Source organism: Equus caballus, chromosome 23 (assembly GCF_041296265.1).
Source record: "Equus caballus isolate H_3958 breed thoroughbred chromosome 23, TB-T2T, whole genome shotgun sequence".
Taxonomy (NCBI): domain Eukaryota; kingdom Metazoa; phylum Chordata; class Mammalia; order Perissodactyla; family Equidae; genus Equus; species Equus caballus.
The window spans coordinates 28,561,338-28,583,733 of NC_091706.1; the positions used below are offsets into that span (position 1 = coordinate 28,561,338).

The window sequence follows — 22,396 nt, forward strand, 5'->3', positions numbered from 1 at the left end:
GGTCTATGAGTTCAACTGACCCACCGATTGAACCTAAGACCACCAATGGGTATTGTAAGATTTATGCAAATAATTACTAAGTATTGAGGTATATGCTAATCAAGGTTTATGTATGAAGTGTTATAGGAATTTCTGCTCCAAGAGTTCTGGCTTGGGGTTGGTGTTTGCGACAATACTTGGTATGTAATCTAAACAAATTCCTCCTCCTTACACCTGAGCTGATTTTCCTGAAATTTTGCATCATCGTAATTAGAAGAAATTTCATAATTAGAACTCACTAAAGCATGAAATATTAAGTATATACTGAGTCTATATGCTGAGAGACTGGAAAAAGATCTATAAAGATAATGAAAGAAATAATGACCTGTATCAAATTATCATTTTGGTTTTTTGTGGTCTATTTCTTTCCATACATATTTCTCTTCTCCAAGTGAATACTGAAAGCCACATCCTATAACTAATTTTAAGATAGCAAAAATAAGAGACCAGGATGCTAGAAGGTACCCTACATAGACAATCTTTCAATGTTATCTGTACTCCTGTATATAGGTAAACTCCTATTTTATGAATATTAATATAATGACCTAGTTAGCTATACATAACGAGACTACTCTCATGTCCTGGCTAATAATTAATTAACTTTTCTGAACTATTCATTTAGCAAATATTTATTGAGTACCTACCACATGCTGAGGAATGTATTAATCACTAAGGATTCAATAGTGAGAAAAATAGACACGATATGATGGTTTCAATGAACTCTGTTGGCCTGGAAATCCTGAATAATAGGCAATAATTCACAAGTCTATGTTCATTTAGCACTAATCTATTTAATGGTTATGCTTCTATTTGCTTTTGCTAAAATATTCAGCTAAAGGTACCATTCAATACCTATGCACTATAAAATCAGCTAAAAATATTTGTTGTTTTGCTCAAAAGCTGTTAATGATTGACTGATGGAGAGAGGTGATATTATAAACGTGTGACTTCACTTTGCTTAAGACCGCTTCCAGATAATGAACCAACTGTCAAAACAGTTCTGAAGACTTGAGTCTTACTTTGCAGGGAGTAAGGACCTAAAATAGGTGACTATTACATAATCCTATTTGTCTGGAATACAGGTAAACCCTGGCCACAGAATTCTGATCAAAGGGCTCCTTTGGTATTCCTTCTGCAATATACTTCAGGGTCTGAGAAGTTGGGTGGCGCTTGGTCCCAGGGTCCCTTTGCACACCAAGAAAGAGGCCCTAAAGTACAGATAAGTAGCTTAAATACCTTCTATTCACTGAGCTATCATCATTTCAGCTTAGCTACGCCAAGCAATTGCCAGCCCTTGCACTTATTGATAGCTGTTCCTGGTTCTCTTCGAGTTGATCAGAGCCATTTCCTCACACACTGGAAGGTTCTCAAGCTTATGGAAGTACGAAACCAACAATTAAGGAATGCCTCCCTCCAAAACATGTAATTTATGATATCCCTAATCATCAATTCAACACTGTAGCATAAACATCATATTTCATTTAGAAATAATATGAGATGGGTTTTTATTATATTAGTATTTGAATGAGTTTATGAGCAGGGATTGGCAAACATTTTATGTAACAGGCCAAACAGTAAATATTTTGGGCTTTACAAGGCCACATACAGTCTCTGTCACATATCCCACGCCCAATTTTTAATGCTTTAAAAACGTAAAAACCATTCTTAGCTAGAGAGTCACTGCAGACTGGACCTGGAATCTGTAGTTCGCTAACCTCCGATTTTTCAGGCATGAAGGGTAAATGCAGTCGTAGTCATTTATGTTTTCTTGGGAACCCCAAACCACACGTTTCTGCCTTTTCTACCTCCACTTGCTATGATTTGATATTGCCACTGAATGCTATTTTATGTAAATTAATCATCTCAACAAATATAATGTGTCATTCATATCCACTGACATAATAATTTCCATTTGAAAGAATGCTTAATACAATTTGCAATTTAGACATCAAATCAATGAAAGTGGTAAGAATCACTTATATATTATTTGCCAGGTAGTCTCAGCTATGTTCTCATATTTAATTTAATTTGACCTCTCCGATAATTTTGCACTCTATGTCCTTTTATCCCCATTTTATAGGTAAGGAGGCTGAGATTCTTATGGGATAAGTGACCTCACCAAGGTAATATGGCCAGTTTATGCCAAAGAACTTGAACCCAGATCGCCTGACACCAAGTCCTAGTGTTGCCCCACCGGGAAAGGCACAATATATTTATGGAAGAACATGCCTCCACCCTCAGGCACGCCTACTTAGCAGGGCCAGAACAAAGTTGTGTTGACTTGAGACCTTTCTGGAGACAACTGTTCAGAAGTCGCACCTTTGAAACGATTTGCATCACTGCCCACAGGTTCTTCCTAACAGCATCCTATAATTATTAGGTTTCCTAACCAAGCAAATGAAAAAGCTATTCACGAACGACCCTACCACCAATGAAATTACTGCCACCTCAAGCATCCCTGTCCTTCTCAGTGCCAGAACTTTCTATCTCTGTGTAAACATAAAATGCAAACAAACAGTACAAGGCAGATCAAACCAATCAATTGCCTAATGAACTTTCCGAAGATACAGGATTTCACACAATCAATGAAAGTAATATTTGAGAACAGCTTCAATCACACTGAAAGCCGTTACTGAAAGAGGATCCAGAAGACTGAGATTTAGTGAAAATGGAACAAGGCTGGCGACGTGACAGTGGCTTTAAATGAGAATGATTTGTCAATAAAATGATTCCAAATGGCCCTTGGAAAAACCAATAAAGATTTTTATAAACTGAGCCTGTTTATGACTCTACTAAAATTCAAATTTCACAATATTACAGAAGAACTACAACTTGAAACGTGATTCATTTTTGTTTGATGTAAGAATGGCTATAGCTGCATGTTCTGGTAGGTAATAAACTACATGTATTTTCGTCATTTTAGTTTAATTGTTTAAAATAAAACACCATTTGCATCGTTCATTACAAGACTCTGGCCTCAATTTAAGTGGATTCACTTTTAATGTTTTTCTCCCCCCAACATCCATTTATTCCAATAATGAGTTCCTCCTGCACTGCTTCTTCAGACCGGGAAGGTGGTGGATTAAGTTAGAGAATAAGGAACTTCCTCCCCTCTCTTGGGAGAGCAGAAGCAGTCACAGAGGTTGAGTCACTGCCATGTCTAGAAGTGCCTTGCTACCATGACCTTCAATGTATATTCTATGCAAGTCCCTTTCCATATCCCAAATGCCTCTTTCTCAAATCCGTGGATGCATAAGCTGTTGACACCAAAACGATCACCAAAGTGATACTGCCTCACGAATACAATGTGATAACAGAAAATATCAAACCCTGAACTGCGTGCTCAGCATCAGTAAGATTTCCCTGACAGTCCTCATGCAGTTTCCTAGGCTAGGATAAGGATCTTATTTCCTTAGTTGACACATTACTTGCTTTGGCTAGGTGTGAGACCACACTTAGAGACGCAAGGGCAGCCCATGGCTGGAAGCCATTATGTCTGGTTTTCTTTATTAAAGTAAGACATCGGGACATAGCGAAACTCCTTTGTATGCCCCAAGAGGAAAAGTGTGCTCATAGAACTGTTCTGGGTGATACTTAAGAATCAGAGCCACACTTCTTCTCAATCTAGTATTGAAACATCTGAAAATATAAAAGAAAACATTATGTATGAATGCTACTAAAGTTTTATTTTAGCATTCAGTTTGAGTCAACTTTTCAGATTCCAAAAAACAAAAGAAAACAACTGTAATGATACTTAAACATTTTACGTTAAAGCATTTATTTATAATATTCTTCATTATCTTCCCTATGGAATAGTTCCAGAAAATGTAGCAGTTATATAGGTGATAATCTCAGAAAAGGAAAATTCTTATGGCAAAATTAACAAACATTCTCTCATGAGTGAGAATTTCCCAATTCATTCCCCACACACTCCCTTTATCAACAGATTCTTTTTTCCTTTCAGGTCGCAGATCATTGAGATCACCAAATGGTCTCCATCCAACATTTGACCACTTTCTAGTTCAGTGCCCATCACTGGGACAGCAGGTGGACAACCCGGAAGGCAATTACAGGCCAGCTGAATCGCAATGAGGTATGGAACTTTGAGAAGGATGGAAAAGAGATTTAAACTGATTAGTCAGAAGAGGCATTGCTGGACGTCGTACGTGTCTGATAACCGTCAGTCAATAGCTCAGACAATCATAAAATTGTGTTCTTTTCAAAGGAAGAAAAGCGAAATGACTTGGCAAACGTTTTCTTTTCCTCTCCCTCTGCCACTTTAAAATGAAAGAATTCTGGATCCTTGCTGTTAACCAAATGGCATTTACAGCTCTCAGTTGGCATGGGGCAGCTGAGAATCTAAATCGAGGAATGCTTATTCCATTTCTATTTCCATGGAAACCAGTCACCAACTGGTGCAAACAAGGTAGATCAAATTTTTGAACAAGAATGTTGAAATAATCACTGTTTTAAAACTTTTCTCTTGCATCAGGATGGAGAGCACAGTGTAATCTCAGGGACACACAGAGATGCCTGTGTGGATAAGCAAATCACCACTGCTTTACTGTTACAGCTCTTTTCATAATCACCATAATTACCGTATTCGTATGAGATTTTTGGTCATTCTGTGAAGGACAAATTGCTATAAATCCAATAAAAAATCATATAATAAAATGTGAAAATTAAATGAGGTTTTAAGTGCTTTTTGTCAAGAAAACCTTGGCGTAATCAAGCAAACCTAAAAACTCCTTTCAAAATTTATGATCACGTTTCTCTTCTTCTATGTCTTCTTTGCAAGTGCATGAGGAAAGAAATGAGGTGACTTCCAGAGGATGGGTGAACTATGATCAGTTTTCTTGAACAGATTTAGAAGGACAATTCCATTTTTTGAAACTCTTCTATGAAAATCCGACTTTGAAAAGACCATTGAAATAACCAATTGCTGCAGAGTGTAGATGATCTCCTTAGATCCACTTAGCTTTTCCAAGGGAATTTCAGATCCACATCCTCCCCTGCCAAAAAACATCCGATCCCACTCCCACTGTTTGCACATTTAGAATATCAACATTCCACATTGGGTGGAAATAACTTCCCCCAGAGAAATACCAGGATGAAAAGTGTCAATGATTCATTTCATCGCAGCTTTAATCCCTAGGTCTTCCTGATGACAAAACCTCTTGCTTAGCTCTAAAACCCTAAGTTATTACATAGGCTAGGAGGGTCCATAGTATCCTGAACATTCAGAATGCATTGTCTGCAATCCTCACAGCAAACTGCAAGTAGCTATTCTTGTCTCCATTTTATACGCAGGAGACAATTAAGTCTCTCAGTGGCAAAAAGATTTGCTCCAAGTTATTCATACAATCACTTAGCTTGTTTTCCCATATCAGACTTTCACATTCACTGTTGTCCTGCGCAGACACACTTTCCTATTTCTAGCTAGTAACTGCAATTCAAAAATATCACGTCTATTTCCCATCTCATTAATACTCACCTCCCCATATTAGTGAATGATAAATATATGCAGAAATGTCTGACCTCAACCATTGCTATTTTTTGAGCACACACAACTCATTAGGATTATTACTTCTAGTTTTTCAGCTAAATTCTAAATCTGAAGTTGTTCCTTAAGTTGGTCCACTTATTTATTTGTTTCTTTCCAATTTATGCTAAATACTTAAGAGGTTTGACTTTAATTTTTAAGATCAAAATTATAGTTAGGAAATAAGAATACCATTATAATAAGAAAGGGGTGTGTGTGTGTGTGTGTGTGTGTGTGTGTGTGTGTGCGCGCGTGCACGCATGCTCAATGAGACAGAAAGAGAAGGCGATTGATTTTCACTAGATTTCAAATCTCTCAAGGAATTATCTCAAAAGTTTTGCTAATCAGTAATTATATGTGCATGGCCCATTTTCACCTTTTCATGCTAAAATTACCTAGTGAAAACATTTTTTTGAAGCTTACACTACTTGATTTACCTCCTTATTTCAAGAAAGGCCGGCACATAACACCTGAAACCAGAAAAAAACCCCTAAATCAAAGGTTAATTTATAATTTCCTTTCTGATGGCTAAGAATAAGAATCAGTGGATGTTAATGAACACAGCCCCAGGGAACAAGCAATATTTTCTTTCCATGCAAATCACACTCTCTTTCTCAGAGTCTAAATTGAAGCTTCTTAATTTTAGCTGTGGAAAATACTTGTAAGAAGTATTCATAATAAATGGAAGGGTTTTTTCCGTTACTGAAACTGTTAGTTATTTCTATTCATTTAAGACAAATAGAAACAAAACCAAAAATGGCAGAACAATTTTACAAAATAATTTGGAACATTAGAAAAACAATAAATTAAAATTCATTTAAAACTTTTATTTCTGACTGGGTTTAGGTGCTTCATCCATGACATTTGAATATTTTGCATTTCATGGCCTTGTTTCTTTTCCTGGTTTTATCAAGTAAAAATGTGCGGTCATCCTACCACAGAGCAGGGATATAGCAGCACTCAGCTTCCAACCAGGTTAAATTAGTAACCATCATAACACACAAGATAGCATCTTATATTTAACAATCTCAAAGCACAGTGGAATGATAACAAGATAACTACTTACTGAGTGCCTACTATTTACTAGTCTCCAGCATGAATGAAGCATGCTATTTTCAGAGATCTGTAAAAAAATTAGTTAAAACTAGAGCATAACGCAGTATGAGTTAAGTGGTGAAGCTCAAAGATAGTGGACATAGGATAAACTCATTGAGTACATCTAAAGAGTGTGGACTTGGTCATAAACGGTTTGAAGATAGATGAAAAACACGTTTAGACTTGAGTTTTAGATAAAGGAGAGGCCCTAGGGAAAAGTAGGAAATTTCTGACTTCTCTCCTTTACAAAGAAAAGAAAAAACCAAAATGGCTAAACAAGAAAATGCCGTTTATTCCAAAGCTTGAAAGGAGCTTACTAATATTGAAGACACTGTCAGCCATTAGAAACATTCTCTCAGTAGGAATGATTATTCCCTTCCATCAGTCATTTTCCAAGACGCCAGGCAAATGCTACCAGCTCCAGAAGGCTTGCCTACAATTTCTGCCTATCTCCAGTGACAACTTGTTTAAACTCTATTCCTATTGTCTGGAGCACTGGTTTACAATGGTTTGTTTTGTATAAACAGAACTTTTTGCTTTAAATATAATTTTAGGAGAAATCCCACCATCTGAAATAGATTTTACTATAGACTTTTTAAAGGGGAGTGCTTTAGTTGAGAAAGAGAGGGCTACACCCATTCCACACAGCCTCCTGAGTGACACGTGGGCAGCCTCGTCAGATCCAGCAACAGACTCTAGGTAGGGTTCCATGAAACACTTTTGGAAAACCAATGGTCTCCGAATCACATCCTGCCTAACGGTTTGTTTTAACTGTCATACTGTGTTAGTTAAGAGATGGATCAATGCTAAATTTCTACATACTGTAAGTATATCACTAGTTGGATTTTTAAGGTATAATTAAAGCAAAATGCTATTCTAGTAAGTATTCAAAAAGTCTTTTCTGAATGAAACTATATGCCATAAAATAAGCACTAAACTCTCATAAACTAACAATTATTTCCATGAATTAAAAAGTATCTATTGCTTATGAACACTATATTCAAAAGAAGAGCATCTAAGAGTGAATTACATGATACAAAGAGTATTAGTTTGGAAATCAGATTCACCTTCATAAGCTTTGTGAACCTGCCTTGAATTTTTCTTTCTTTCACTGGACAGAATGGGTACCAATAATGACATTTAATTTCAGGTTCTTTGCTGTAATTGAGTTAAGCAGACAAGCAGTTTATTAAAACAATATCGGTAAGTTCAGAATTGTTGGGAGCACTAAACAACCAAGGGAGAGACTAAGGATCAAGAAATATACACAGTGGGGCTGGCCTGGTGGCACAGTGGTTAAGTTCACATGCTCTGCTTTGGCAGCCTGGGGTTCACGGGTTCAGATCCCAGGCACAGACCTACACACTGCTCATCAAGCCATGCTGTGGTGGCATCTCACATAGAAAATAGAGGAAGATTGGCAAAGATGTTAGCTCAGGGCCAATCTGCCTCCCTGGCTCCCCACCCCCAAAAAGAAAAGAAAACACATAGGTGCTCTATGAAGAAAGACCTGCTGAGAGAGTGGGAGAAGGACACACGTAAGTGAGTGAGAGCTTCCCTGGCCTCTGGGCCACTACCTGCACAAGTGCTACTGAGTTGTAGAATCTAGATCACTTGGCCTCGTACGGTCCAGACTTGAGCAAGGGAGGCTGAGCAGGTTAACAGTATCTGGCATTTTCGGCTGCCATACTGGAGAGGAGTCTTGGCTCTCCACTGAAAGTCATAAAACAGAAAATTCCTTCTACAAAAAAAAATAATTCAGATACTGGGGCACCAAAACAATTCCCTACTACCTCTCTGACATGAATGTGTACAAGTCAAGTGAGAATACATGTAAAAATGCTTTGCCATCTGTAAAGTTCTAGATAAATTCTTCTTAGTAGATGGCTCCTCTGTATTTGAGAAGGTGAGACCTGAGATGGCTTGGAAGGACGAATGCCAGTCAAGGGAGCCAGAAAATCTGTTCTTTTTCCTCATTCTCTTATGGAGAACACATAGTAGCCCTGCCGACCTCTATTGATACTTTGCTGAGTTTATAGCCCAAGGCAAAAGCAGCCAAGGATTCTTTGGGGGACAAAGGTTTCTCTGCTCCCCTTCCCAAATCACATACCAAGCTTCTCAAAGCTATAGAATTGCTCACAGGAAAACCGAATAAGTAGCTCATGTCTACTGAGTTTTGTATATTATTATAATAACACAGCACTAACTTTTCAAGCATGAACAACATGCAGTGTTTGTCCATGTATCGGCACAGGAAGATTTTATAGGTATTGCTCCAAATATTCTCTCAGTGTATAAAAGGATTATTCAATGTTATCAAACAATTTATCTAGCAAAGAGTTACTTGGGCTTCCCTCTGCCACATACATTTTCCTGTTTCATTCCAAATATATGCCTTGGAAATCCGTGTGTGTTATATTCATACAGATTTCAGAAACCTATAAATCTTGTAAGAAGAACATGAATTTAAGATATGAGCAGCATCCTTAACAAAGTTTAGTTTCTTAGCATACAAAGAAACAGCATCTCCCTAATCAAAGACAAGGAAAAAAGATAACGGATATGAAGAGGTAACGAGTATTTTATTTCGACCCAGATGAATTAAACATGAGTTAGCATCCCTTATAATTTAAATAAGTTTTACAATGGGGATTCTAACCGAAGCTCATAGAAACACAATGAGAAAATTAGATGATGATAAATGGAATGAATAGATGTAAAAACAGTATGTATGGTCATAAATATGAAAGAAAGAATACTCAATAAACCTGCAATGGCTTATCTGAATACCTTCTCATATTTGCATTTGAACTGCAAAGATGTCAACAAGTACAAATTAACACTCCTACAAATACACCAGTGAAATAGGTCTTGTGAAATAGTTGCTTCTGAGATTGTCCCTCACTTGGGGACCCCTTTTGCCTCTATTAGAATTAAATTTCAACAAAGTCAAGTCCTCTAATTCTTTAATCTTTTGAGTTTAAACCTAGTCCCTTCTCAGATGCTCTCCATCACCTAACTTCCCCTAACACTCCCTATGTGATGCTAAGATGGATAGATAAGAGATAGAAAAAAAAATCAAGTGTTTTTGTTTCAAATGTTTCCCACTCCTTTGAAAAGCATTAAAGGGACCTGTGGTTGCTTTAGGAAGAAAATAAATAAGTTTTATGAAAGAGTCAGATGTCTGTTAAAATTAACAACATAGGTCACGATTAAAACTGCTGAACAACTCAAGTTCTGGTCAGATGACATCATACAAACTATGTGAACTACTGCCAGGACTGGGCAAGTGCTAGAGACAAATGTCTGCTTCTTTCTCCGCATGATGACAACATTATGCTAGAGCTTACGGGAAGATCAAGGTATCAGGATGGTAGAAAAAGAAAGGCATCAGTGACAACCTGATACAGGTGAGACTGGATGGTTGGAGAGAAAATAAGAGTCTATATTTGGTAATTGGGACAGGTGTGGGCGGTGGTGTGATCCTGTGAGGATGAACCTCAGAAGGAGGGAAAACCAACCAAGAGCAAAAAGGGCATATAAAATCCTTATCAGTCAGCTAATCTCAGCCCAGGATGTCACCAACAAGGTATTTTATCTGCAATTCATGCAAATTCAAATGCATTTACTAGCATATGTAAATTATATGCAAATAGTGTAGGGATATCTAAAAATAGGAAGAGGTAAACTCAACTCACAAAGGTCAGTCTTTTCTAAAATTCATGAGATAGCAGTGTGTGATGAGACCATGTGGTGGAGAAAGTGAAGATTCAGGGGAATCTGCTGGAAAATCACAAGTAGGCTACTGCTCTTCTCAGTTCCTTCGAGCTATTTCAGGTGTTCTATAGGCAAGGGAATTCTCCACAGTCCTCCAAAGCAGGAGACATCCACAAGACTCCATATCCTTCATAGGGTAGGAGAAGGTTTCCGATTCCCACAGGCTCTCCTTGGGTTCAGTCTTTCCTCCTACAGAGAATCTTTCTTGCACAGCCACAATTCCAGAGCACTCTCAAGGGTTGTCATTTAAGTGCAAAAACTGGGACAGTACCTCCTAGTTTACGTGATTCCAACTTAAAATAGTCCATATTTCCATTTAGAGAAATATGAAAACTACCTACGTACCCTCTGAGAATTAGACTAAAACTTTATCTTATTACTTACCACCCTTTATAATAATAGTAAGAGTACTTTTATGTAGTTTCCCAAAATATTTACTTACATTATGACTACGTGTTACTCATTCAAATTTAATTTAACAAAAAAAGCTATTAATATATACTAGTAGAATTGTTTGAGAACAGAGACTCAAGCTCCGGCTTCCCCATGCTGACTTCTGATCAGACCATACCTGAAGCCTTCCTTTTTGTTTTTTTTACTATAAAGCTTTCCCACTCCTGTGTTTGCCATTGAGTCTCTTCCAGTGATGGTAGCTGACTCCTTTCCTACAGCAGGCTCTCAACAAACAGCTTCTCATCTCATTTGGGTGGCCTTCATTTATTTCCAGAGAACAAATACCATTGTGAAGTCCAATTTATGTCAGCACTTTCTGTAGTAAGTGATCTTTGTTACTTGTTCAAAGTCACAAGCACATAAAGTGGTGGCAATTATTATGGACCAATCCCCTCTCTCGGGAGAAACAGGGCTCTGAATACCAGCACTTAGTAGAGCCGGGTTATTAAGTGCTTACTGAACACAGTGGTGTAGCATTCTGGTGATTACAGCTCTCCAAAGGTAGCAAACTTACTGAAGTATGTGCTCAACACAGGAATTAATTTCTCATCTACTTGACTACAGATTAATTTAGCTACGCAGGTAAATAGATGGTGTGGGAACAAATGAGCTCAAATTCTGACTCTGCCAGTCGGTGACATTAGGCACTTTATCTCACCTCTCTAGACCCTCTCTCTGAACTGGGTTGCTGTGAGCACGCAGACAACACGCAGATGTGAAATTTTATTAGCAGGTGCTTCCATTGCATTCAAATATAGTCAAGTAGACTTAGATTTGGGGGTCGTTTCTTTAAGCTCAATAGAGATGGTGAGCTACTGATGTGACAAAGGAGGCTCTGATGCGAATGCTTCTCCAAGGCCACAGATAGAGTGAACAACATGGCTGGGATGGTACCCAGGCCGCATCTGAAAGCAGAACATTTTTTACTCTATCACCTTGCCTTCCTTGGTGACCTATTTTATGAGAATTAATCAAATAGGTCCTCATCTAAAGGACATGTTTTCTACCTTTTCACCCTTTATTAAGGATTGTAATTGAAGTGCACAGCTACCACTGATACTAAACACACACAAAGTACAGTGGAACAACAGGCTTCTATTGTAATTAAGTGAACTGTTAAAACATAAAAATTATGACATCTTTTTTACCTTGTAAAAACATCATTCTAACTTTAGTTCCTTCACTAAGAAGGCAATTGATTTGAATAGAAAGGCATTCGATATCTCAACAATATCTGGATAATATTGAAATGAACAATCAGCCAGTTTGCAATTTGATTCTTTTTTTAGCACGTGCTTCTTCTGGTAACCATACAGGGAGTGAGAGAAAGCAAATAAGGGCTCTTTCTCGCCTCAGTTTACCCTCTTGCTCAGAACTAACACGAGCGTCCACTGGCTGATCCCATTTGAAAGTTCGCAGATGCTTCTCTAATGCTCTGTAGCAGTACAAATAATACAGTGCCAGCACTGGCCTCTCAAGGTCTCCATGCTCTGAAGTTTCCATATGTGTGGATACAAGGACACAGAAGAAAATATAAGGACCCAAGGTGGAGGTCAGAGGAGAAGATTAAAAGAGAAAGATAAATAAATATATCTGTCTGGAAACCCTGCTCAAGTGCTTAATCCATTATTAAAGGATACTTATCTCTTTCCCTTACTGCAATTTCCATCTGCTTCAGAGGCCTCAGGAGTTTGTGAGTTTGTTTTTTAAATAAGAAATTTAAATTGAAGGAACTATCAATTATTCATGTCAATAGTACACGGGGTTAGCATAAATTATGCCCAAATCTCATGTCAACCTATAGCATCAATCAGACCCTTTATCAAAACTCTTACTGAGAGCCCCAGGAGACTATGTCCCCAAAATTGACAAAGGGAAGAACAAAGGGGTCCAAAGACTGCATTGTCATGATTATAATCCCTGGAATAATTAATGCATTGTTTTCTAAAAATGAATATTTACACTTCAGGTGACAGGAATATAGAAATTCAAAATTAGAGAACCATTTTCTGTATTTATTCTCATTAAAGAATAGACAGCCACTTAGCCAAATGCTATGAATCTATTTATTTTCTTTCTTAGAAGTGTCCGAACATTTTCCCTTTTATTCTATCAAAGATACCAGGCTAAAGGACTAACATACCTGTGTCTATCAGGGGCCAATCAGGAAACCCTGGGCTCTTATACACTGGGTAGCATGAAAAAAATTTCTTCAAGGGACTCATATAAAGATGCCAGCAGGGTTTGGGGAACCAATAGGGAGTACAGCAGTGTTCTGAACTAGCAACACTGGGAACCCCCAGCTCTAAGGAGCCTTAAGGAGGAAGTGGTTATTGATACCCATAAAGGGCAGCTCTTAGGAGGTCAGCTTTAGGGCCACCTCACAGGAATTATGACCTTCAGGGATGCAGCTAACCCCCAATGGCCCAGCAAGGAGAGGGCAGAGAATAAATACCTCTTCTTCACTCTCCTGCACCCCACTGATCTCCTGGCTGAGCCTTCCATTAGCCAAAGCCAATGGGAAGCCAGAGAGCAAGGGAGCCTGTTAACACCATCCCTAGAGATCAGCTTTCTGGGGTACAGAGCAGGGTGAAGGGTCAGAAAAAAGATATCTGGCACAAAGATGCACTATATATAACACTATTTAATAGTTACTACTTTGTGAGACATTTTGTTAATTCATCTAGATGAGCCAATCAAGGTCGATACTCTTGTAATTATTGTTAAGTAGGACCAAACAGACATTTTATATCCCAAACTAAACTGGAAATCATCTCAGTATCTGTTCTTGCCTCTCTATTCCCTTCCTTGGTAAGTGTGACCCCCATCTACAATAGGAAAGGTTTCTAAAAGAAGTCAGTTCACAGGTGCTGTGAAAACTTACTAGAAAGCATCCAGCTCAGATCAGAGAGGTGAGTGAAAGCATCGCAGGAAAGTGACCTGAGCTGAAAGAGGAGGGGGAATTACGCAGGTGCAGATGGTGGAGGGCACCACCATCAACAGTTGTGGCACACTCAGGGAACTCCACAAGTCCTGTAGGGCTGATAGATAAAGTGGGAGGAAATGTGGATACAGAGCAGAGCAGACAATGATGACGGAGGAGTGGGCTCATGGAGGGTCTTATATTGTTAACAAAATGTCAAGACATTAAAGGATCTTAATGTTCTTATTTTGGTTCAGAAATATCACTTGGGCAGCAGGATGGGGTGAGACTGGAGACATGGAAACCGTTTAGGAGATTTTACAAGAATGCAGGTGAGAGAAGGGGGAGAGACTAACAGAAGGCTAGTGTGGAGGGATGGATGAGGGTGTTGAAGTCTTTGGAGAGCTATTGAAGAGGAGGACTTCAACGGTGAGAACTGTCAGGACTTGGTGAGTAATGGACGTCGAGGGGAAGGGAGAGCGATGGCTGGCTTCTGGTCCAAGAGAGCCTTCTCCTATTGCGCTACAACTTTCTGTGAGAACCCAGACCCGGCCCACTTCCCAGAATCTAAAAGAGGATCAAAAATGTTACTTATCTCAATGTACTGCATCACGAACCCATACGATAGAAAAGAATTTTCTAAAATATTCATTGCAGATTCTTTCATGGACATGAAATCTATGGCTGTATACAAAAAGTGTCAGGTATTTTTCACTACTGACTGTTTTGTATACATTAAACATCAAGTACGTACATTTGTAGTCAACATTACACATATCCCTTTGATAATCACTGGCCAAGTAACTACTGTGTAGTATACTATAGATGTTATTTTGTAAAAGGATTAGAGGAAAGCTTTTGAACATATTTGGAAAAATAAATCAGTCTCTGATAACGGCCCTACTTTTCTTTGGTAGGTTTTGTCCGACCTACTTAGCTATAGCATAATTTTATCTTAACATATTTAACTACATCCTGTGTATGAAGAAATAATGCTTCTACATTAAGAAGCATTAAGATCATAGATCTAAAGTGTCTCTTTCTTTTCTCTAACATTGAGTTAAAATATTTCCTGTATAATCAGAAAACACCGACTACATCCATTGGCTTTGCTTTGGAACACTAGCTCCTGATAACAGTCATCATCTGCAAGAATAAGAGAAAGCCACACACACTTCTGTTTCCGCAACATGACAACTTTCTTAAAACCAGAAATTATGTGTGAAAGGAGACTAAATAACAAAAAGAAATGTGCTTCCATCCACCCCGATTAAATCTTCTTGGAAACAGAGATAAGAAACAAAACGAAAAATCCATTCCTTTTGGAAAATGAGTCTTTAACCTATGGGTTGGTTGATTTTGAAAAGGAATTAGATTCTAGGCCCACATATCACACATTCATAATATAACGCCATTGTCTCATCTCTCACTAGATATGCTGCTATGACTTTTAAGCAGAGGGAACATTTAACAAGAAGCAACCTAGGGAAGGGACGATCTAACTCAGACATCAATAATTCATTTATCAGAAATAGGAGTAGTGGTATGAAATGCCAGGAGACTGTTTCATTTACGGGGAGGTATTTTCTATTTTAAGCCTGGAACAATACAGGCAGCTTTATTCGGCAAGCTAATATGAATGGAGGCACAGCTGAACGGGAGAATAGGTTTTATGGTCTCCTCTAATAACGGTATTTCTTTAGCATCAGTTATTTAGGTCTGACACACCACTATTTGGGCACTTGAAGAAGTGACAAGAAAGGAATTTTTATAACTTTTGAACTTTAGAGGCAATTACCTTTACCCCAAAGCGTTAGCACTACAAATGTAATCATGTTACGTCTAAGAGATATGATTTGCATAAAGTTGTGAGGGTACATTCTCTCTTAGTACTAACAACCCTTCGGGTGTTACAGCTTCTTACTAAGTCATCTCCCAATTCAGCCCATTAGTTGGCAGCCTATATTATTTCATCATTGTATCCCCCAAGCATTTAGCACAGAGCCATTCACAAAGCAGGGTCTCAATGAATAGCTGCTGAATGAATGAACAAATGTAGCCAAGTGTCAAATAATTCCAGATATGCTCTGAAGCCTAGTGGTCAGATTGTACAATGAGGAGACCCTTGCCTAGAATATGCCTCAACTTCCCCATTCTGATGATGATTAGAAATTCCTCCTCTTCGCTATCTTACATTAAATTCAAGGACTCCTGCTCCACTGCGGGAGATGGGGAAATGGAATTAAAGAAAAGCAGATTTACTGTAGATTGAACGATTCATAGCTCTCAGATCCTAAAGAAGCAAAAAGACCTATCCAAACCTCTAACCTTGGAAATACACAAAGACCTCCAAGTCTTAATTTAAATTTGAAATGGCCATTGGCATGTATATTTTGAGATACTTATAATTTTTAACTGATTATTTCTCAAGAACTGGATATGGGAAGAGAACGCAATTATAATTATAGCTATAATTATCTAGCACCTATTACATAGTCAGCAGTATGCTTGGTGTTTTACAAACTTTATTGCTACTCTTTAGAGGTATTATTATGCCTATTTTAGAGATTAAAAACAAGTAACTAAAGCTCAGAGTAGTTAGACCCAAAGACCATAAAACTAATCAAGGAGAACCAAGGCTAAAAGCCAACTTTTCTAAACTACAAACCCACTCTTATTTCCTGAGGCCAGGTGACATCTATTCAAACAGATTTTATCTGTCTCTGGATGCACGCTTAAAGACAGATCCATCAATCATACCTATAGTTATGGTCTAGTGAGCAGAGAGGATACTTTAACCCTAAATGCCTGAATATAAGCTTGTGGTTGGCCAAAAAAAAAAAATCAGGCATCAACTATTGAGAAGATATAAAGGGACACCTGATGTCCCAGGTGACTGGTATGGACTGCTGGTGTTGCACCTCTGAAAATGCCATCTTTCACTGTCAAGACAGGAACAATACCTGCATCCTCCAATAATCAATCAAACCCACACTGTACTCCAAGAACCATGGACAGTGCTTAGAACGGGGCGAAACAGGACACACTAGAATAGCCCAGAGTGAGTGGGACCACGGTGATGCTTCTTGAACAAACGTCTTGGGAAGCAGCCAAGTTTAAAAGGAATCTTCACAAAGAACACAGTTTTTAAAAGGGAGCCTATGAAAAGTCAGCGAACGTAGTATAGTCAGTTCTCCTATAACATTTGCCCTGAAAATATGAATTTTTTCCAATACCATTGATATATTAGAGAAGAATTTGAGCATAACGCAAAATTTGCATTTGTTTATGCGCAATTTTGTCCCCAAAACTCTAGGTGAATGTAGAAAACACCTAGCTGTACTGAGCCTGGTAGGAAGACACAAAACCCACAGAGTTACTATCGTCCTCAGGAGCACAACGGTCCACACTTGTCCACATCTGTGTGGCTATCTCCTCTTTGATTTTAGGTAATCCTCCTCCTTCTTCACAGTAACTTGCAAGCTGCCACACTTCCGAAAGCCATCCTGGGAGGTGTCCTCCATTCTGCTTAATTTTCCCCTTTCCTCTCAAGCTATTTCATAATTTTCCTCTCTATTCTGTGCTCTTCTTTAAGATTTTAATCTTCATCTCTTATTTCCTCTTACTCTTTTTCTCTTGCATACAGAACGTCAGGCCTGTGAGTAGGAGTAGACATAATGGGCACACGCTTGCACAAGCAAACTTCATGTCTTTTTCAACATAAAGTGCCACAGTTATTATAATTTTATACATTTCTTAACCATTTAACATGGATAAAACTGGGCTATTATTTTTAATAGGTCCCTATGATCTTCGTGTTTGTGTCACTGGTGAAGATTTTTAGTGTTGAGCCCCTACTTCATTTTCTTATTATTCCGTGGCTTTAGATTTTGCAGAGTAAGAGTATTTGTGGGAATGCATATATTGCATTATAGCAGAATGGATTACATATTGAAATTTATCAGTGGTGACTTTTAAGTACTGAAGCTTCAAGTTTCTTCCTCAGTGTTTCACGCTAGTTTGCAAATTAGGTTGAATGCATTAGCACGGATTGTCTCAAATTATAAGCCTTTGTGTGAAATTCACTATAACTTTAAACCGTGTAATCTAGACACTAATGAACAGTTCTAAAAGAAAAGTATCCATTTTAATTTAGATCTCTTTCTCTTTTTGTTAGAAAGTTCTGGAAAATTCTATCTACATTAATTTGCACATTAATACTTTCACCACTCACAACACTCAGTTGTTAATATTAACAAACAGCATATTTTCCACAGTAACATTTTGAAGCTTCTTTGTAGATGGTAAAAAGAGAAAGAAAGAAAAAAATCGATGCACAGTCATAATTATCTAGGTTGTTTTTTTAAGCTAAACTTAGTGACTTCTTTAATCAAATAATACTAGCTGAGAAATTTTTCCCGAAAGAAGAACACAGACTGGAAATAGTACATAATAAGTGGGCAAAACACCTCTCTTTGAAACTTCTGCGATCTCAAACTAAACCATGTAAATAAAATTTCAAGTTATAGTATCTAAATCACAGCATTATCCTAGAGAAGCTTTGCAGTAAAAGGAAAAAAGTTAATGTGATCTAGAGATTAGAAATATCTACTAACCTTTTAGAGAATCTGGGTCATCATAAACCTAAAAAAGCATTCCCATTTACTTTCTGAGGAATGTTAGGATATTTTATGTTATCAAATGGAGGTGCATTTTCACTTGCTTTCACAAAAACTACTGTACTAACTGGAAAGTGTAAATGTGGTTAAATGGGTTTCTATGGCTCTTGACTGTGGAGATAAGAAAGGCAACGTGCTCCACACGTGGCAAACCTCACAGGCATTTCAGGTGTATCAGTAGGAGACACATTCACTACAGAGGAGACGGGAGAAAAGCAGCAGCAACAATAGGAATTGGCAGAGACCTCAAGCACAGTATTCAATGATATTTACTGAATTTAACAAAATAAAGTAACTCTTTTTGGGGGTACTTTGTTTAGCCTCTCCCTTTAGCACCCTCATCCTCAACAAATGGGTCATGAGCCAATTACCACATGAGGGGCAATATTCCCCAGCTGCACCCTTAAGATCTGGAAATGCTGAGTCATTCCCCAGAGTTCTCTCTGCAACCATTCTTATTTCGTCAACCACCCCTTTTTATTACCAAGAAGCTTCAGTGGAGAGAGACTTGTTTATCTTGGAGCAAATTAGGGATCGTTTGTTACCAAGGATTTCTAAGAAAAAAAAAATTACTTCCCTCAGCAAGAGCAGAAAACAAAGCTCCTTGCCAGCCACACGCCAGCCACTCCTCACTTGAGCCTTACTTGTTCTCGTTGCTTGCATCATAACGAGGCATTGGATCCAAGTCATTCCCATTCACGTCACAACTTGCCAGAGCATCCTATGGCCACAGAGGAGAGAGCAAGGGAAAGGAGACGGACATTCATTAATTAGCCAGTAACCCGAAGGCTCATGCATTCTTAAACACATTTCTGCAAGAGTAATTATGTTAAATAATACACTCATGGTTCGGTGGTGTCAGGATGCCACGTTCAGTAATAATCCATGTTGTGTTTTTACCCCTTAAGGGGAAAAAATACTCTCCACGGACCAAAGAAGTGTCCAGTCCACTCTTGCCAGCACTTTTTCCCTCATACCTAGAACAGGCCCCTTACCCAATTCCTGCAAAGATGTCCTCAATTACCACCTTTTCTGTGAAGGACTCCTGTAGTACCCACAGGAAAGTGAGTTATTCTCCATGGACTCTCCATCTATTCCTTACTTCATTTCCTGAGTGTGCAAATTCCTTATCATAATTCAAACGTTTTTCTGAAGACAAAAATCATTCATGAATAATTGGCAAGCCAATTAAAAATCAGTGTTAGAAATTTACTATATCAGGTATCTTGGGACCTGCATTAGACAATACTTGTCTGGTTTCAGATGTTTAATCTACTATAAAAGAGTCTACAGTTCAGACTTCTTACTAAGGCTGATGGCCTTTTGCCCCAACCAAATTAATGAACAGTTTTATTATACGCCAGGGTTTCAAAATGAGGCCAAAGTGTCTCTGAAACCAAAGTTGGGTTTAATAGTTTGCTTTTAAAAATGATTGTGAAAATCTCCAAATTACTAAGAAGAACTTACTGAATTGTTCCATCATTCAAATTTATGTCACTAGATAGAACGAATTTAGGACGATTTGAATTTTCAGATGCTTTATGATAATTCCCCATCAGTTTTAGTGAAAACAAATGCTGTCTTTGTTTTCCATCTTTATTGAAGCCTCTTGTTTCTGAAAATAATTTGTAATATACAAAGTCAGAAATGTTTGGGGGAATTAAGCAAAATACATATTTCATATAAAGGTGGTAAGTCGCTTCTTCCCATACAGAGGGGGCCCTGCAGCTGCCCTTAGTGGGCATTATGGCACAAAGGGCGTGTCTCTAGTGTAACTTACCAATTTTACAGATTGGTGGTTACCAGGGGGAAGGGGGAGGGGGGAGGGCAAAAAAGGATAAAGGGGCACATATGTATGGTGACAGATGGCACCTAGACTTCTGGGGGTGACCATGATGTTGTCTATACACAAGTCAAAATATAATGATGTACACCTGAAATTTATATAATGTTAAACCAATGTTACTGCAATAAACTAATTAAAAAAATAGTTTTTAAAGTTTTTTTTTTAAAAAAAAAGGAAGCAGAAGACCACCGAACTGCCTGTGGGACCAAGACTGAAACCCAGGCCATCTGACACTCCATCCAACATGATTTTCTCTAGGAGAACTGAGAGGGCACCAGTACTGCTAATTACACAGATAAATTATGGAGAATTTTCTTTCAAAGGGGAAAAAAAAGAAAAAAGGTGAAGAATGCAATCACAATTAGGTTAAAGCTATTTGTATTTAATCAAATACATTCCTATATAGTGGGGAGCAGAACACCCCATTAAAAAAAATCTCTTCACATATGACAAGAAAGACTTCTTTGCTAGGAGATGAGTAGCCACAGTTCTGTGCTTTATATAACCTTGGCCAACTCGCTTTAGTTTTCAGGCCTCAGTTTCTACCTTATCAAATGAAGAGATTGAGCTGAAGTTCCCTTTTCAGCTCTAAGATTCTGTGCTGTGAAGAGATCCAGGTTTATCTGAGTGTGCTTGGAGGCAGGCTGAGAGCAGCCACTTGAATGTTTTGTTCAAACGAGAACTAAATGAATTTGCGGTCCCTCTTTTTTTTTTAACCTTAGGGAAAATCACCTAGTTCAGGGAAAACTGTTTCAATATTTCATTGTAAAAAATTAATTTTGTGAAGTTTCTTGGCTGAATTTTTGAAACAAAATGGGCAACAGAATAGACTATTGCAAGGAAAAGTAGTTGAAGTCGATGGAAATGTAATACGATAATGGGTGTGACTGGTGAAGGAAGGTCTTTGTGGGTCAGAAATATGGGTGACTGTGTGCGCCAGTGGTAGCTTCTGATGTGCCGAGGAAGTGACTTGGAAGTATTTTACTTGCAAAGATAAAATGGAGTCTTTTCAGGTTAGTGACAAAAGGAAAATTAAGAGAGATTAAGTGTCATGAAATAAGTGAGATTGAGCAAATAAGAAAGAAACATTCGAGAGACTTTACAGCAATTTCTACCTAAATGGTTTCATGAGAAGCTGAAGCAGTAGGTGCGAGGCCAGAGACGAGAAGGTCACAGAGACAGACACACACAGTGATTCCCATTGTGCAGAGAAATTAAGCCTTCCCATGCCGAAGACTGTCAGTGAAAGAGACGGACAGAGAGACAGAGAGATCAGAATTCAACAGGACATCGTGTCCCTTTCTGTGACTCTTGTCCTTAAGGAAAAGGCCACATCCACTCTGAGTAAGGCCAGGACAACACCCCTCAGGGCCACTGGGGTATCCAGCAGTTACTGAGGAGCAAACAGCAGAGAGAGGCAGTGGGCACGCTAGGATGGCAACTCCTCTGTGCGGATGTGCAGAGGGAACCAATGGGCAGGGCACATCTCACAATTCTCTGCTGGCTCAGGGCACAGTGGGATGGGCTGGGCTTGCTGAAGACCCTCCCTTAATGACCATGAAGTGGAATATAGAAGAGAAAAATTTGAGGAGATGTGTCTTCCCAGTTATAGCCCGGGGTTTTCTGTGGGGCCCCTCCTTAAACAGAGGGCAAAGCTTCCCGCCTGATCTATGACTTTCCTCCTAAAGGGTCAATATGAGTCCTGTAAAGGGAAGTGGGCTTCACTGTGATTTAGAGCTGCTTATATTTTCCAGAATATAAGAGAAACTTGTAAGCTGATAGAACATCATCCAATTTAAGATCAATTTTTTTCAATACCAACGTGAAATACAATTTAGGAAAACTCATGCAGCCAAAATTTGGGAATTAAAAGGAACCACGGAGGAACAGAGAGGGACATGGGTAAAAGTGAGTGCAGTTTAAGTGGGTTTGCAGCAATATCATTGTTCCTGGGTGGAAATAGTTGTCAACAGAAAAGAAGTTAGAGAATTCAGGAGACATGGGTGTATGCGGGATCCATGAGGAGTTTCCGCTGAGCTCTC

At 38.5% G+C, this 22,396-nt stretch overlaps 1 protein-coding gene across 5 annotated transcripts in view; it reads right to left on the reverse strand.

The window, feature by feature from the left end:
- PCSK5 (proprotein convertase subtilisin/kexin type 5) overlaps positions 1–22,396 on the reverse strand; it is a 436,446-nt gene that overhangs the window by 294,469 nt on the left and 119,581 nt on the right. For all 5 annotated transcript variants that reach the window (XR_011431390.1, XM_005604948.4, XM_014735411.3 and 2 more), the window contains exon 5: positions 19,153–19,229. Coding sequence is in view for 4 of the 5 variants with exons in the window: in XM_005604948.4 (XP_005605005.1) it covers positions 19,153–19,229 (77 nt within the window). In the remaining variant the exon portion in view is untranslated. The remainder of the gene's footprint in view (positions 1–19,152; positions 19,230–22,396) is intronic.